Source organism: Pristiophorus japonicus, chromosome 2 (genome assembly GCF_044704955.1).
Source record: "Pristiophorus japonicus isolate sPriJap1 chromosome 2, sPriJap1.hap1, whole genome shotgun sequence".
Classification (NCBI taxonomy): Eukaryota; Metazoa; Chordata; class Chondrichthyes; family Pristiophoridae; genus Pristiophorus; species Pristiophorus japonicus.
Window position 1 is genome coordinate 72,037,179 of NC_091978.1, and position 16,506 is coordinate 72,053,684.

General features: G+C 46.2%; 1 protein-coding gene across 2 annotated transcripts in view; it reads right to left on the bottom strand.

Annotated features, from left to right (window-relative positions):
* amacr (alpha-methylacyl-CoA racemase) overlaps positions 1–16,506 on the bottom strand; it is a 112,803-nt gene that overhangs the window by 77,070 nt on the left and 19,227 nt on the right. For both annotated transcript variants that reach the window (XM_070867909.1, XM_070867917.1), the window contains exon 2: positions 7,378–7,631. In XM_070867909.1, coding sequence (XP_070724010.1) covers positions 7,378–7,621 — 244 coding nt within the window. In that variant the 5' untranslated portion in view covers positions 7,622–7,631. The remainder of the gene's footprint in view (positions 1–7,377; positions 7,632–16,506) is intronic.

Below are 16,506 nucleotides of genomic sequence, written 5' to 3' on the forward strand. Positions count from 1 at the left end.
CCCGCCCCGCCGACCAGACCCCCGCGCCGACCAGACCCGACACCCGCTCCCCCCACCCGACCCGAGACCCGCTCCCCAGACCCGAAACACCCGCTCCCCCCCCTCCTCCCTGCTCTCTCTCCCCGCCCCCCCCCTCTCTCTCTCCCTTCTTCTCTCCCTCTCTCTCCCCCTCCTCCTCCCCCCCCCTCCCCCTCTCCCCCTACTCCCCCCTCCCCCCCTTCCCCTCTCACCCCTCTCACCCCATCACCCCCCCCTTCTCACCCCCCCCACCCCCCCCCCTCTCACCCCCCCACCCCCCCTCTTTCTCACCCCCCCCTCACCCCCCCCCCTCCCCCCCTCCCCCCTCTCACCCCCTCCTCCCTCTCCCCCTCCCCCCTCTCCCTCCCCCCCTCCCCCCCCTCCCCCCTCTCCCCCCCCCTCCCCCCCCTCCCCCCCCTCCCCCCCCTCCCCCCCCTCCCCCCCCCTCCCTCCCCTCCCTCCCCCCTCCCCTCCCTCCCTCCCCCCCTCCCTCCCTCCCCCTCCCCCCTAGGACATTGGTTCCGGTCTTGCCCAGGTACTGGTCCCACCTCCCCCAGAACCGGTTCCAATGTCCCAGGAATTTGAATCCCTCCCTTCTGCACCACTCCTCAAGCCACGTATTCATCTGAGCTATCCTGCGATTCCTACTCTGACTAGCACGTGGCACTGGTAGCAATCCTGAGATTACTACCTTTGAGGTCCTACTTTTTAATTTAACTCCTAGCTCCCTAAATTCAGCTTGGAGGACCTCATCCCATTTTTTTTACCTATATCGTTGGTATCTATATGCACCACGACAACTGTTAGTTCACCCTCCCTTTTGAAAATGTCCTGCACCCGCTCCGAGCCATCCTTGACCCTTGCACCAGGGAGGCAACATTCCATCCTGGAGTCTCGATTGTGGCCGCAGAAACATCTATTCCCCTTACAATCAAACCCTCTATCACTATAACTCTCCCACTCTTTTTCCTCCCCTCCTGTACAACAGAGCCACCCACGGTGCCATGAACTTGGCTGCTGCTACTCTCTCCTGATGAGTCAGCCCCTCAACAGTACCCAAAGCGGTGTATCTGTTTTGCAGGGGGATGACCGCAGGGGACCCCTGCATTACCTTCCTTCCACCGCTCTTCCTGTTGGTCACCCATCCCCTATATGACTGTGTACCCTTTACCTGCGGTGTGGCCAACTCACTAAACATGCTAATCACGTCATTCTCAGCATCGTGGATGCTCCAGAGTAAATCCACCCGCAGCTCCAGTGTCGCATGCAGTCTGTCAAGTGCTGCAGGCAGATACACTTCCCGTACATGAAGTCGTCAGGGACTACTGTCAGCAAGAGCACACAATTCCATTGTTCCAACAGTGCCTGAGGAAGAGTGTGTTTGAAGACCAGGACCTCAAACCCGGCACCAAGCTCATGGTCTACAGGACCCGCCCCCCTATATGGCTCAGCAGACTATATACAGCAGGCATCTCAAAGCGCTGTCGAAGTACCACCTGTGCTGCCTCCACAAGATCCTCAAATCCATTGGCAGGACATATGCACCAAAGTCAGTGTTCTCGCTCAGCCCAACATCGAAGCATGGACCACGCTCGATCAGCTCCGTTGGGCAGGCCACACTGTCCGCATGCCCGACACGAGACTCCCAAAGCAAGCGCTCCAAGCGGAGTTTCGACACGGCAAGCGAGCCCCAGGTGGGCAGAGAAAACGTTTCAAGGACACCCTCAAAGCCCCCACTGAGTTCTGGGAATCGTCGGCCCAAGTACACCAAATTGGAGGAAGAGCATCCGGGAGGGCACTGAGCACCTCAAGTCTCATCGCTGAGAACAAGCAGAAACCAAGCATAGACAGCGGAAGAAGCGTGCATCAATCCAGGCTCACCATCCATCCTTTCCTTCAACCACTGTCTGCCCCACCTGTGACAGAGACTGTAGTACCCACATTGGACTACTCAGTCACCTGAGAACTCACTTTTAGTGGAAGCAAGTCATCCTTGACTCTCAAGGACTGCCTATGATGATGATGATGATACAGGTCACATTATTTAAGAAATTGTACCCTTGGAATTATAGAACAGCGAGTTTGACCTCAGTCATCAGCAAGCTGCTGAAAACCATTATACGGAATGTAATATAATTGTAAATTGTGAACTGGGATAGCTTCAAGAAATGTGGGTCCTAATCATAATGGTGATGGAGAGTGAATGGACGTGGATCAGCTGGGGCCTGGTTACTGACGCAATTCTGTTGCTCTTCTTTCATTTTCATTAATGCTCAGAGCAGGGATTAAAATGAATTATTCTCAAATTTACAGATAATATAAAAATGTGTAAAGGGGGTTCATAATTCAGCCCAAATCAATAGGTTGCAGGCAAATTTACATGAACCTGTGTGTGGTCAAATGCACTTACTGGATATTAGTAGAGAGTTAGGAAACCACATACATGTTTATACCATGTAGAGATACCCATTAAAAGCAATATATCAAGAAGGACACGGGGACAGAGTTAACAAACAAGAACAAGCTAAACACTAATGAGACCGTGGATGAATAAAGCCATAAGGGAAACATGAAAGCAAGCAAAGAGGCATACATTAAGTGCATGAACAGCAGGGGAGAACATGATAAGCAAGAATACGAATAGATTAGGAGAGAAGTCAAAAAACAATTAGGAAGGCAATGGGGAACTATGAAATTAAATTATCAAGGAACATAAAACAAAATAGTAAAATACTTTACAGGCACATCAATAAAAAAGGACGGTCGGGATGGGAATCGGTCCATAAAGGGATGGAAAAGATAATACCACAGGCAGCAAGAGAGAGATGGCAGAGATATTAAATAATTACTAGGAGTACAAATACACAAATCAATAAAAGTATCGACACAGGTTTGCAAGGCCATAAAAAATGCAAATCAAGCACTGGGATTTATTTCTAAAGGGACAGAATTGAAAAGTAGTGAAGTTATGCGAACCTTGGTTCGACCACATTTGGAGTACTGTGGGCAATTCTGGTGCCATATTATAAAAAGGGAAGAGAGGCACTGGAGATGGTGATGAGAAGATTTACAAGGATGATACCAGAAATGCGACGGTATAAATATTAGGAAAGGATGAACAGGCTGGATCTCTTTTCTCTAGAAAAGAGAAGGCTGAGTGACCAAATAGAGGTCTTTAAAATCATGACTGTATCTATATCAAAACCTGAGAGAGTGCTTCCACTTGTGAGGAAGAGCATAACTAGAGGCCATCAATATAAGATAGTCACCAAGAACTCAAATAGGGAATTCAGAAGAAATTTCTTTACATAGAGCGGTGAGAATGTGGAACTCACTACCACAGGGAGTGGTTGAAGCGAATCGTATAGATGCAATTAAGGAGCGGTTAGATAAGCAAATGAGGGAGCAGGGCACAGAGGGTTATGCTGAAATTTAGATGAAGAAAGACAGGAGGAGGCTCGAGTGGAGCATAAACATCGGCACAGACTGGTTGGGGTGAATGACCTATTTCTGTGCTGTATATCCTATGTAAATCACTCGTTACAGGTGCCAAGTGCAAGATGATTATAAGGAAAGCACATGGGGTTTGAAATTGTATTGTTAAGACCAACAAGTATAATAATGAAGAGTACTGTACTAAGGCTTTAAGAGGCTCTGGTACGTCCAAGCTTTGGAATATATTGTTTACTTTCGGTCCATTCATATAGTGAAGAATGTTGAGGCTCCGGAGAAGGTGCAGAACCTGGCAACCAGGAGGTTAAAGATAGGGAGGAGAGGAGGCGATGGAGGGATTTTAAAACAAGGATGAGAATTTTAAACTTGGAGTGTTGCGAGACCAGGTGGCCAATGTAAATCAGCGAGGACAGGGGTGATGGGAGAACGAGATTTGGGTGCGAGTTGGGATTGGAAGAGTCAAGTCTAGAGTTAACAAGTTTAGAGGCCCCAGCAACACAATCTGAAACTCTGTGCTCTACTTATAGACACCTCACACTGCATGACACCTGTAACGAGTGACTTAATTATTGTCCTCATTTCCTTCTTAATGTTTTGCCTTGAGTGGGGTTGGGGATGGTCGGACACTGTGGTGAGGACAGGGAAGGGGGGGGGGGCAAAAAAAAAAAAAAAAAAAAAAAAGAGAGAAGCGGATGGTCGGATAGGACGTTAGAGGGGGTGGACAAGATATTAGGGTTCGAGGAGAGTGGGGGAGGGGGAGGCGTTCAGGAGGGGGAAAGAGAGAGGCCACAATCGGCAGCGGGAAAGCCAAAGGCTTCCTTCTCCTGGCCCCCAGAAGTGGTTGGAAAGGCCTCCCCTTCACTCAAGTTAATATCAAGGCTCTGGAATTTGCTTGACGGATTTAGGGTGCTAAAGATTAATTTTTGCAGAATATCTCCTGAATGGGCCACAGATTGTTTTTGCCTTTCTCAGGAGTTGGGGAGGAGGGCGGTCGAAGATGGGTTCTTGGGGTGAAAGAGATGGAGCGCTGGGGGGGGGGGGGGGGGGGGGAAGTGTCTGAAGCTGCACTTTAAATAGATGGGGATGACTTAGCATTTTTAGCTTTACTTTTCATGTATTCATCTGGGTCTTAATGTACAATTTTTAAGTTCTCCGAAGCTAACAAAAATGCTTTACTATGCATCAAAACCTGAGCAAATAGCATTTCAATTTCCTGACATTGTCAGAAAGGTGTCAACCATAAAATTACATGAAATAGACTTATTCAATGGTCAGTAATCTCCATCACTTTTAAGTGAGTTTTGATGGATTTTTCTTCACATGTGAAGTACCAAATTTTGTGAGTTCTCTTTAAACTATTCTACTCAGACAGACATATTGCACATATAGGAAATGGCCCAATACCACAAATACATAAGTATCAAAACTGGTCAAATATTTTCAAAAGAGACAAGCTGAACGTATGGAAAAGTAAAGACTCTACCGCAGTGCTAAATAACACAAAACCAGAAGCTAATTAGGAAGTCCAGGCTAGGGGAGCCATAACGGAACATGATCATTTGCAAGCAGACGAAGAATCATCTACAGAGGCAAGCAGCCTCAGCTCGTGGCAACAAGCAGAAGAAATCGGGGGGCGGCGGGGGCAGGAATGTGAAAGGAATACAGAACTCTGCAGACTGCTATATGTGAAAATATTGTAATACAGTTGAGCGTCCTGAATCCGGCAACCTCGGGACCGAGGCCGAGCCGGTTTTCATATTTTTTCCGGACTTCGGAAAGCGTTTCTGATGTCCGAAATCCGGAAAAAACCCGAGCCCAGGTTCGGGTATTTCCGGATTTCAGAACGTCAGAAAGGGGGGAGGGAGGTTGCTCTCCAAGGAGCTGTTCGGGTCACCGGCCCCGTCCAGGAGGTCATTGGGCAGGGCCCCGTCGCCGTGGAGGTGTTCGGGTAGGGCCCCACCGAGGTGGAGCTGTTGGGGCAGGGCCCTGTCGCAGAGGAGATGGTGGGGCGGGCCGGTGAGGAGGCCCCGAGGTAAGGACAGCGGTGGCGAGTGGGGCGAGGAGAGTGGAGGCGAGGCCCGAGGTCGGGCAGCGGTGGGGCCCAGAGGCAAGGGCAGCAGCGGCGAGCGGAGCGAGGAGAGTGGAGGCGAGGCCCGAGGTCAGGCAGCGGTGGGGCCCAGAGTTCGGCAGGTCCGAATTCAGGAACATTTTACAGATTCCGGATGACCTGCCATCAATCAGTCTGGAATCCAGATTCCGGAACATTCCGGATTTTGGACCCTCAACCTATACTGCTTTTATCCAAGAAATCCATAAAAGATCAGGCCTGCAAAGCAGGTCTTGAAAATCAGAGCAACTACATAACTACTTTTAGTTCAGATTCTAGCTGATGACCGCCACATGTATCTGATTCAGCTCTGCTGAGTTATGCATTTACCAGGCTGCATTGTAAACTGACTTGTTTTTTTAAAAAAGTGAATTGGAACACTTCATATCCCAGCAGAGACCACTTTATGGTGAAGAGACCGAGTGCAATGTATCCAAGTTTGCTGACGATACAAAGCTAGGTGGGAATGTAAGCTGTGATGAGGATAAAAGCCTGCAAAGGAATATGGACAGGTTAAGAAAGTGGCCAATAAGGTGGCAGATGGAATAGAATGGGAGGTCATTCACTTTGGTAGGAAGAATAGAAAAACAAAATATTTTTTAAATGGTGAGAAACTATTAAATGTTGCTGTTCAGAGAGATTTAGATGTGCTCGTACAGGAAACAGAGTTAGCAATCACGAAGGGAAATGACATGTTGGCCTTTATTGGAGTACAAGAGTAAGGAAGTCTTGCTACAATTGTACAGGGCTTTGATGAGATCACACCTGGAGTACTGTGCAGTTTTGGGTCTCCATATCTGAGAAAGAACATAGATGCCTTAGGTTCACGAGATTGATCCCTGCGATTAATGGGTAGTCCTATGAGGAGAGATTGTGTAGAATGCTCTCTGCAGTTTAGATGAGAGGTGATCTCATTAAACATGCAAGATTCTGATGGGGGTTGACAGGGTAGATGCTGAGAGGTTGTTTCAGGATAAGGGGTCAGCCATTTAAGACGGAGATGAGGAGGAATTTCTTCACTCAGAGTGCTGTGAATCTTTGGAATTCTGTACCCCAAAGGACTGTGGATGCTGAGTCATTGAGTATATTCAAGGCGGAGATAGATAAATTTTTGGATTCTAGGGGAATCAAGGGATGTGGGGAGCAGGCAGGAAAGTGGAGTTGAGGTCAGAGATCAGCCATGACCTTATTGAATGACAGAGCAGGCTCAAAGAGCCATATGGCCTACTCATGCTCCTAATTCTTATGTTTTTATAATATATATATTATATATTATAGTACATGGACTCTTCTTCAAAAACAGAAAATGCTGGAAACACAGCAAGTCGGTCAACAGCTGTGGAGAACACAGACTGGTAGTGTTTTACTTTTCACTTGGCTATAGTAGTAAAAACAATACTATCAATAGTATGATGATGTATTGACAAATTATTAGTGATATGCTCTTTAATTCACTCATTAGCCTGATTAGTTCATGACAGACATTTATGGAGATAAATTAGAAGAAAGGGAACTGCAAATGTTGGAAATCAAACATAAATGAAAATGCTGGAAGTACAAAATAGATCAGTCAACTAAGTTTTGAAGAAGGTTTATAGTTGAAGCATTTGCTAATCTTTTCTCTTCAAAGATGCTGATATGACTTATTTTCAGCATTTGCTGTTTTTACATCATTTATGGGGATATGCTTTACACTGCATTTAAAATTTGCAGATTTTGCCAGCCAAAGCACATGTTTTTTTAAACACACATACATTGGTATCCAAGAATGCACCCAGTAAGATTTGTTTGCATCTTACCTTTACGGAAAGGTTCAACGAGAACATCACATCGATTACAAAGCTGCTTCAACACTTGTACTCCTTCTGGAGTCTTCAGATTCAGGGCCACGGAGCGTTTGCCTCGTGCCAACACGTCGGTTGTAGCTGTCCTTGTTCGATCTATGCGCACAACCTTGGCACCAAAATCGGACAGAATCATTCCACACATGGGAGCAGGTAACAGACCAGCAAGTTCAATTACATGGATTCCTGCAAGAGCCATTTTGTTTCAGCTGTGAAAGAAAAACAGTTCTTTGTTAACTGAACAATAATTGTAGGAAAATCTAACTTTGATATAATAACAGCACTCTGTTGGTAACAGGCATGAAGGACTGATTGTAGGATTCAACTGCAGTAACTTGGACAGACACGCAGGCCCTGATATTTACGAGGTGGCAGGGAGGATGCGGAATCCTGGTAAGGCCGGGGATGCGGTGGTGCTGCAAATGTAATGGTAGGGCCTAGTTACACAGGTTTTCTACCGTTTCCCACCCAACAGTCGGACAAGTTGACCGGCTGGCGGGAAAGCCAGCAGCAGGGGGCCGCAGTCTTGGGGATAGTCCCTGGCAACCGTGGGAGGAGGATAGGCTTTAGTTGGGGGCTTCAGATCAGGCCAGAGGGGAAAGAGAGGGAGGCCAGCGGGGTTGGAGGGTGGACATCGGCAAGCAAGCGAGGGAAGCGGCGATTGCTGCAGGATCAGCAGAATGGAGGCCCACAAGAGTGCTCCAAAAAATCTGCTCACCTCCATCTCGCTGTCGGATTTCCCGTGCCATTAAATTTATATCCGGCTCCCAACTGCACTGCGGCAGCCCGATTTAAATACCATGAAGTGACCGGCCTCTCCCACATGCGATACTTGTACATCATGCGGCGGGTTAGGGTTGCGGTCCCGGTTTTAAAAAATTTTTTTAACTCCCCATACGTCATGAGGGGGTTGTATTCCTCCCAGATTCCACTTTTTAGCATTCTGACAAAGTGTATACACTTGACAAGTTAACTCATCTATTCTCTCCAGAGATGCCAAGTGTTACCAGCATTTTATGTTTCTGCCTCAGATATTTAGCATCTGTGATTTTATACATTTGTCATTTTTTTTTAAAACTCCTCCAATATACCAAGTGGAGATTTAAAAAAAAATGATTCTATTTATACAAATGTAAGGCTGAAGCTCAATCTATGGAAAGGCTAAGATTCTACTCTAGTACAAAATGGCATCTGAAATATTGAGTCATCTGGTCTCTGCAGAGATGTTATCTGACCTACTAAGTGTTTCCAGCATTTAATATTTTTGTCTGAAAATCTATCTTTTAAAAAAATTACTTCACTTTATCCATGCCCGTTACCTCTAGACTTGACTATTCCAATGCACTCCTAGCTGACCTCCGATGTTCGACCCTCCAAAACTCTGCTGCCTATATCCTAACTCGCACCAAGTCCCGTTCACCCATCACCCCTGTACTTGCTGCCGTACACTGGCTCCTGGTTAAGCAATGACTCGATTTTAAAATTCTCATCCTTGTTTTCAACTCTCCATGGCCTCATCCCTCCCCATTTCTGTAATCTCCTCCAGCCTGACAGTCCCCAAGATATTTGCACTCCTCCAATTCTGGCCTCTTGAGCATCCCCGATTTACATCGCTCCACCATTGTTGGCCGTGCCTTCAGCTGCTCTGTAATTTCCTGTGACAGAGACTGTGGTTCTCGTATTGGGCTGATTCTACACAAATATGAATGTTGACTGATGCAATTTATTAATTGCTGCATTGATTGATGCATTAACTCATGTTAAGAGTGGAAGCAAGTCTTCCTCGATTCCGACGGACTGCCTATGATGAATTTCCTCTATAAACCTCTATCTCTTTCCTCCTTTAAGACACTCCTTAAGACTACTCCTTTAACCAAGCTGCTCCAATATCTCATGTGGCTCGGTGTCAAATTTTAAAATTCTCAGTTGATAATGCTCATGTGAAGTACCTTACTGTTTTAAAGACATTATATAAACACAAGTTGTTGTTGTTGGAATGCCGTTTTCTGCAGTGTTCGATAAATAGTACATCAAAGGAAAACAGTTTTATCAGGTTTTTATGCTCATGTCCTTCACATGTTATTCACTCTCCCCACCCCTTAAAATAATGTTCAAAAGATGTTCCTCAAATATTGTGGTAATAAATACCTGACCCGATACACTATTTGGTGAACCAGCTTTTGAAAAAGAGCTGCCCATTGCTACTATAATGCACTGGTTTGCAAGAATCATACATTGCATCAGTCAACATTCATATTTGTGTACAAAAAAAATCTGAGCCACTCCCAGCTCCAGCCTGTTGTTGCTCTGTGGAGGTGGAATTCTGCTGTGGGTGGGAAAGCAATAATTTTAGATCAAAAATTCCTGTTCACCACAAAGTTTGGTTCTCTCAAACCAGTAGCAACAAGAAGGAACTTGGAAGTGTTGTTGAGAAGAGAGCTTCACTGCCGATATTACAGATTTATAACATTAACTATCTGAAGAGGTTTTACCAAGGCATCGTGTGCTTCTTCTGCATTCTGGTATTGTGTGTGTCTGGCTTTTCTTTTCTATGCTTTTTTTTTTAAATATACACTATTTTATCTCCCAAGGCATTGCACATCGGTAGTCAAGACCAATTTGATTTTCTTAGGTCAAACAGGATTAGAGGGTGGGCATAATTGAACCAATGTGGGGAAGCAGGAAAGGGGGAGGAAGAAAGGGAGGCAAATCAGAGGGGAATGGAAAGGCAAGGAAGTGGAAGGAGCTTTGCTCTTCTGGGTGAAGAAAGGGAGGGAAAGGTCTCCACTGCTCAATGAATCAGTGCTGTTTGCTTGGCCTTGCTACTTCTGTCCATTTACAATAGTTATGAGGCTTTCAACTGATGCTATTCCTCTGACATCTGTTTCTTTCCATATTTCTCACCATCTACAGCAGTTTTATATATTTTTTCTCGGTAGGACATATTCATTCAGGCATCAACAAGCTCACTTCCAGGAAAGATTATGTAGTTAGCGTTGCTTCCTCCGTTCATAGAATAGTTACAGAACAGAAGGCGGCCATTTGGCCCGCTGAGCCCATGCCTGTCCATTGAACACGATTTGTGTTACATTCTAAAAGGATCTTATTTTGAGGCACAGGTTGTTAATGATTGCCCACTACAGAGCAGCTCTTTCTCGAATTAAAGTCCACTGGCCCTGTAGTAACTTATTTAGAGTTGTATATTGGCGCAATATATTAGCAAGGGAAGGCAAGTGTCCTGGAACTGGGCCATAAATGGTATTTGGCAACATTTTGAGGTCAGTGTCCATTTCACAGTAGGAGCTCTGCCCCTCAGCATTGTCCCGTCTCCCACCTGATTTTGTACTGCTCCTTTGTGACTGTGACAAAGGCAAACTATCCCTCCTTGTCCTTCTTGACTTGTCCGCAGCCTTTGACACGGCTGACCACTCCATCCTTCTCCAATGCCTCTCTACTGTCGTCCAGCTGGGTGGGACAGCACTTGCCTAATCACTTACCTACCTGATCGTAGTCAGAGAATCACCTGCAACGGCTTCTCTTCCCACACCTGCATCATTACCTCTGGTGTCCCCCAAAGATCTATGCTTAGCCCCCTCCTATTTCTCATCTACATATTGCCCCTTGGCGACATCATCCAGAAACAGAGCGTCAGTTTCCACATGACACCTAGCTCTAACTCACTACCACTTCTCGCTACCCCTCCATGGTCTCTAAATTGTCAGACTGCTTGTCTGCCATCCAGTTCTGGATGAGCAGAAATTTTCTCCAATTAAATATTGGGAAGACTGAAGCCATTGTTTTCAGACACCGCCACAAACTCCATTCCATAGACACCGACTCCATCCCTCTACCCAACTCCTGTTTGAGGTTGAATCAGACTGTACGCAATCTTGGTGTCATATTTGACCCTGAAATGAGCTTTCGACCACATATCCGCAGCATAACTAAGACTGCCTATTTCCATCTCCGTAACATCGCCCGTCTCCGCCATTGCCCTTGCCTCAGCTCACCTGCTGTTGATGCCCTCATCCATGCCTTTGTGACCTCTAGACGACTATTCCAGCGCACTCCTGGCTGGCCTCCCACATTATACCCTACGTAAATTGGAGGTGATCCAAAACTTGGCTGCCCTTGTCCTAACTCGCAACAAGTCCCATCACCTGTGCTCACTGACCTACATTGGCTTTCGGTTACGCAACGACTAGATTTCAAAATTCTCATCCTTATTTTCAAATCCCTCCATGGCCTCGCCCCTTCCTATCTCTAATCTCCTCCAGCCCCACAATCCCCCGAGATGTCTGCGCTCCTCTAATTCTGCCCACCTGAGCATCCTTGACTATCACTCAACCATTGGTGGCTGTGCCTTCTGTTGCCTAGGCCCCAAGCTCTAGACCTACCTGCCTAAACCTCTCCGCCACTATCTCTCTTTCCTCCTTCAAGACACTCCTTAAAACATACCTATATGACCAAGCCTGCGCTAATTTCTACTTATGCGGTTCAGTGTCAAATTTTTAGCACATAATATTCCTGTGAAGCGCCTTAGGGCGTTGCACTACGTTAAAGACGCTATATAAATACAAATTTTGTTGTCGTTCCAGGGATTGGAATTCTGCTCTGGGCAGGAATTTGCACAATCATTTCATGAGATGAGAAATTGCCATTCACATTGGAGTTCCATCCCCATGGGAGCAGCAACATGAACTATGCTGGGGGGGGGGGGGGGGGGTGATGAGGGAAGAGTGCTAATGTGATACATGTATAAAAATTGAGCACCTATACATAGAAAATAGCTTGCAATTTCTCCACATAAAACTTAGGAAAAATCACCTCCATTTTTGCCGCAATCATCCACTATACAATAAAAGTGAAATGTTGAGTTTGCCATACTTTAAGATGCAGGTATACTCATTATTCCACTGCACTTTCATTGGAGTAGAGCCAGTTACTGGAAAACATACTTTTTTTGTTTGTGTGAATATCACTAGAGATCAGCTACAATTTGCTGGGACAGGGTATCTAATGGCGGCTGCAGTTAGTTAAACGTGCAAGGGCAAGTCTCGGTTTTTAAATGGTAAAACCTCTAAAGAGCCGACAGCAGTAGTGACCCATGATTTTCATGCATCTTGGATTTTGCTGTCAAATCCATGGGTTCTCCTCCAGTCTGCTAAATGCACTACATCAGTATATTACATTACACAAGTTGAAACAATGTGTTTAAGTTCACATAAAATCAGCTCCACAGGCTGAGATATAGTGGAGAGCATTCCCACTTTTTGTGAGGAACAGCATGGCCACTTTTTGGTAGCATTCAATCAAGTCGATATGGAGTAGATCCATGTAGGGGGTGAAATTCGGTGCAACCCCGTTTGGGGGGGGTGAGGGGCAGTACCAGCTGCGAGTCGGGACTTCCTGCAGCAGGAATGGAGGTACCACCCCGGCAGCTAAATTGGGCTTACCGCCTCCCAGGGGAAGTGGAGCACAATGTCGTGTGCTCCCCTTCCATTAAAGAGGGCACACTGCAGACTTTGCATTAGGAAGAAGGGACCACCGCTGGTGGTGGTGGGGGGGGGGGTGCTGTGGCAGCAACTCAGCACAGAAGCGGAGTGCCAGGCTGAGTTGCTGACACTAAGTTGGGTGGCAGTGTGAGCTGCGAGGAGGATGCTATGAGGCTGCAGAGTGACTTGGATAGGTTAGGTGAGTGGGCAAATGCATGGCAGATGAAGTATAATGTGGATAAATGTGAGGTTATCCACTTTGGTGGTAAAAACAGAGAGACAGACTATTATCTGAATGGTGACAGATTAGGAAAAGGGGAGGTGCAACGAGACCTGGGTGTCATGGTACATCAGTCATTGAAGGTTAGCATGCAGGTACAGCAGGCGGTCAAGAAAGCAAATGGCATGTTGGCCTTCATAGCGAGGGGATTTGAATACAGGGGCAGGGAGGTGTTGCTACAGTTGTACAGGGCCTTGGTGAGGCCACACCTGGAGTATTGTGTACAGTTTTGGTCTCCTAACTTGAGGAAGGACATTCTTGCTATTGAGGGAGTGCAGCGAAGGTTCACCAGACTGATTCCCGGGATGGCGGGACTGACCTATCAAGAAAGACTGGATCAACTGGGCTTGTATTCACTGGAGTTCAGAAGAATGAGAGGGGACCTCATAGAAACGTTTAAAATTCTGACGGGTTTAGACAGGTTAGATGCAGGAAGAATGTTCCCAATGTTGGGAAGTCCAGAACCAGGGGGTCACAGTCTGAGGATAAGGGGTAAGCCATTTAGGACCGAGATGAGGAGAAACTTCTTCACCCAGAGAGTGGTGAACCTGTGGAATTCTCTACCACAGAAAGTAGTTGAGGCCAATTCACTAAATATATTCAAAAGGGAGTTCGATGAAGTCCTTACTACTCGGGGAATCAAGGGTTATGGCGAGAAAGCAGGAAGGGGGTACTGAAGTTTCATGTTCAGCCATGAACTCATTGAATGGCGGTGCAGGCTAGAAGGGCTGAATGGCCTACTCCTGCACCTACTTTCTATGTTTCTATGTTTCTATGAAATATCGCCAGCCATTTAAAAAGTGAGCGCTGCACCTCCCCTTTAAATTCCGCCCCGCGAGCAGACTGAAGCCCTGTTCGCGACCCGCGAAGCTGGCGCGGACATCGCCCATGGCAGCCTCTCGGGGCGCTATCGAATTTTCGCACCAGGGCAAAACAGGTCGCTGCTAACGATGATGTAGTTGTCATTGCCGGCACAGCAGCCCGGGGCTCTACCAACAGGAGCGGGGCACTACTGTTTGGCTACGTCGGTCACGGCACCACAGATGAGAAGTTGTTTATGCCACATTAGGGCCCCCACCCGAATTTGTGACAGAGAATGTAGGTCCCGCATTGGACTTTTCAGTCACCTGAGAACTCATTTCTAGTGTGGAAGCAAGTCTTCGAGTCTGAGGGGCTACTTATGATGATACCATACTGTCTGAAAGTAATACAGTGCTCTGTTTAATGGCCTTGAAAGTTGCACATTGTTCATCAGGAGGACAATGAAATGTGGAAACATCTTATGAAATCTCAGAAAGCAATCAATAATGTGTAAAGATTATTCATGGCAAATAGGGTGCCAAACTAAGCCTACTTATGCGTCATGCATTTTAGGAGGCAACCCACAGAGTGCCAAGACCTAGCAACAGTATCAGAACAAATAGTGTGTCAGATTTATAATTAGAGTAATGAAGGAGTGCATGAATGAAAATGGTACCCACTCTGACGACCCTGGCGAGACCGTTAAATTTTTTCAACACTGTTTGCCGCTTCGAACAACAGTGTCCGAGTCAGAGACCTCCTCTGCTATCTCCCTCCATATCATGTTAAAGATTGCTGGGAGGGGTCCGCATCCACCCCTCCTATGCAACTCTTCCCATCTCTCCACAGACCCATCTGGGGCCTCGTTTGCCTCAGTGGTGAATCTCCTTGCTCGTTGTCTCTCCTCCTCCATGCTGATCTGCTCCTTCATTATCGAAACCACAAGTAAAATGGATGATTCAGCCCGGGTGTACTGCGCATGCACGAGGGCACTCCCTGCCCGCATTAGCGTTTGCGATCAGACAGCTGACCAGAAGTGCAGGAAGAAATAAAAAAATTTGCGCATGCGCAGAAGTGACAATTTTTTTTGCGGGCGTTAGTTTCGGCTCTGGCGCACAAAGCCAGAGTTAACACAAACGCTCATCAGCAACTTTCATTTGGCGAAAGTTGCACGCTCTGGCCCTAATGCTAAACCAGCGCTAGAAAAAAAATTTCACCACGATTTCCGAAAACGGGCAAAATAGCAAAAACCCGAAAATCCAGCCCAGCATGTAGATACTCATTACAGTAACCAGTAATCCTTGAAATATAAATGATAATTATGATGTTGAGATAATGACAAAGGCAACACAGGAGTTGGAAATGTCAGTAATAAACTGATTACATACGAGTGTGATGGTAATTGTTTTTTATACAGAGCATGAGAAAGCATTAAACCATCTCAGCTGTTCTTTCCAATGAATGAAGAAGAATTTGCACTGCACTGTACTCTCCCCAGCTACTTAATCCCCTGATTGTATGCCCACACGTTAATTAAAATGCTGGAAAAGGCACAGAGTGTAAAAAATAGAATCTTTCTGTGGGTGCATGCCTGAAATTCTCCTCAGAAGTATATACATGAAGTATAATATGCCCACTTCTAAATCCAGCACAATACTATGGTCTACAGGATAGGGACCAATAGGCCTTTCAAGAGATCAATATAAAAATGGGAGGGTAGCACATGCAGACCAATGTGTTTCCCTCAACTCATTTAAATGGACCCTTTGAGGTATAAGGGCCCACAGATATGACTGACACAGGAATCAGTAATCCTGTGAGATCTTATATGACAATGCATATCAGCTGCTCTCTGACAGGAGGAAAAATATTCGGGATTTTTTTCAATACTAAATACATAATTCATCGTTTTAAATACAAGTCTGTGAATTACACACAATAATCTAATTCCTGATTGGATAGCTGCTATAGAAACATAGAAAATAGGTGCAGGAGTCGGCCATTCAGCCCTGCGAGCCAGCACCACCATTCAATAAGATCATGGCTGATCATTCACCTCCGTATCCTTTCCTGCTTTCTGTACACACCCCTTGATCCCTTCAGCCACAAGGGCCACATCTAATTCCCTCTTGATTATATCCAATGAACTGGCATCAACAACTCTCTGCGGTAGGGAATTCTACAGGTTAACAACTCTGAGTGAAGAAGTTTCTTCTCATCTCAGTCCTAAATGGCCTACCCTTTAACCTTAGACTGTGTCCCCTGGTTCTGGACTTCCCCAACATCGGGAACATTCTTCCTGCATCTAGCCTGTCCAGTCCCGTCAGAATTTTATATGTTTCTATGAGATCCTCTCTCATCCTTCTAAACTCCAGCGAATACAGGCCCAGTCGATCCAGTCTCTCCTCATGTCAGTCCAGCCATCCCGGGAATCAGTCTGGTGAACCTTCGCTGCACTCCCTCAATAGCAAGAACGTCCTTCCTCAAATTAAGAGGCCAAAACTGAAC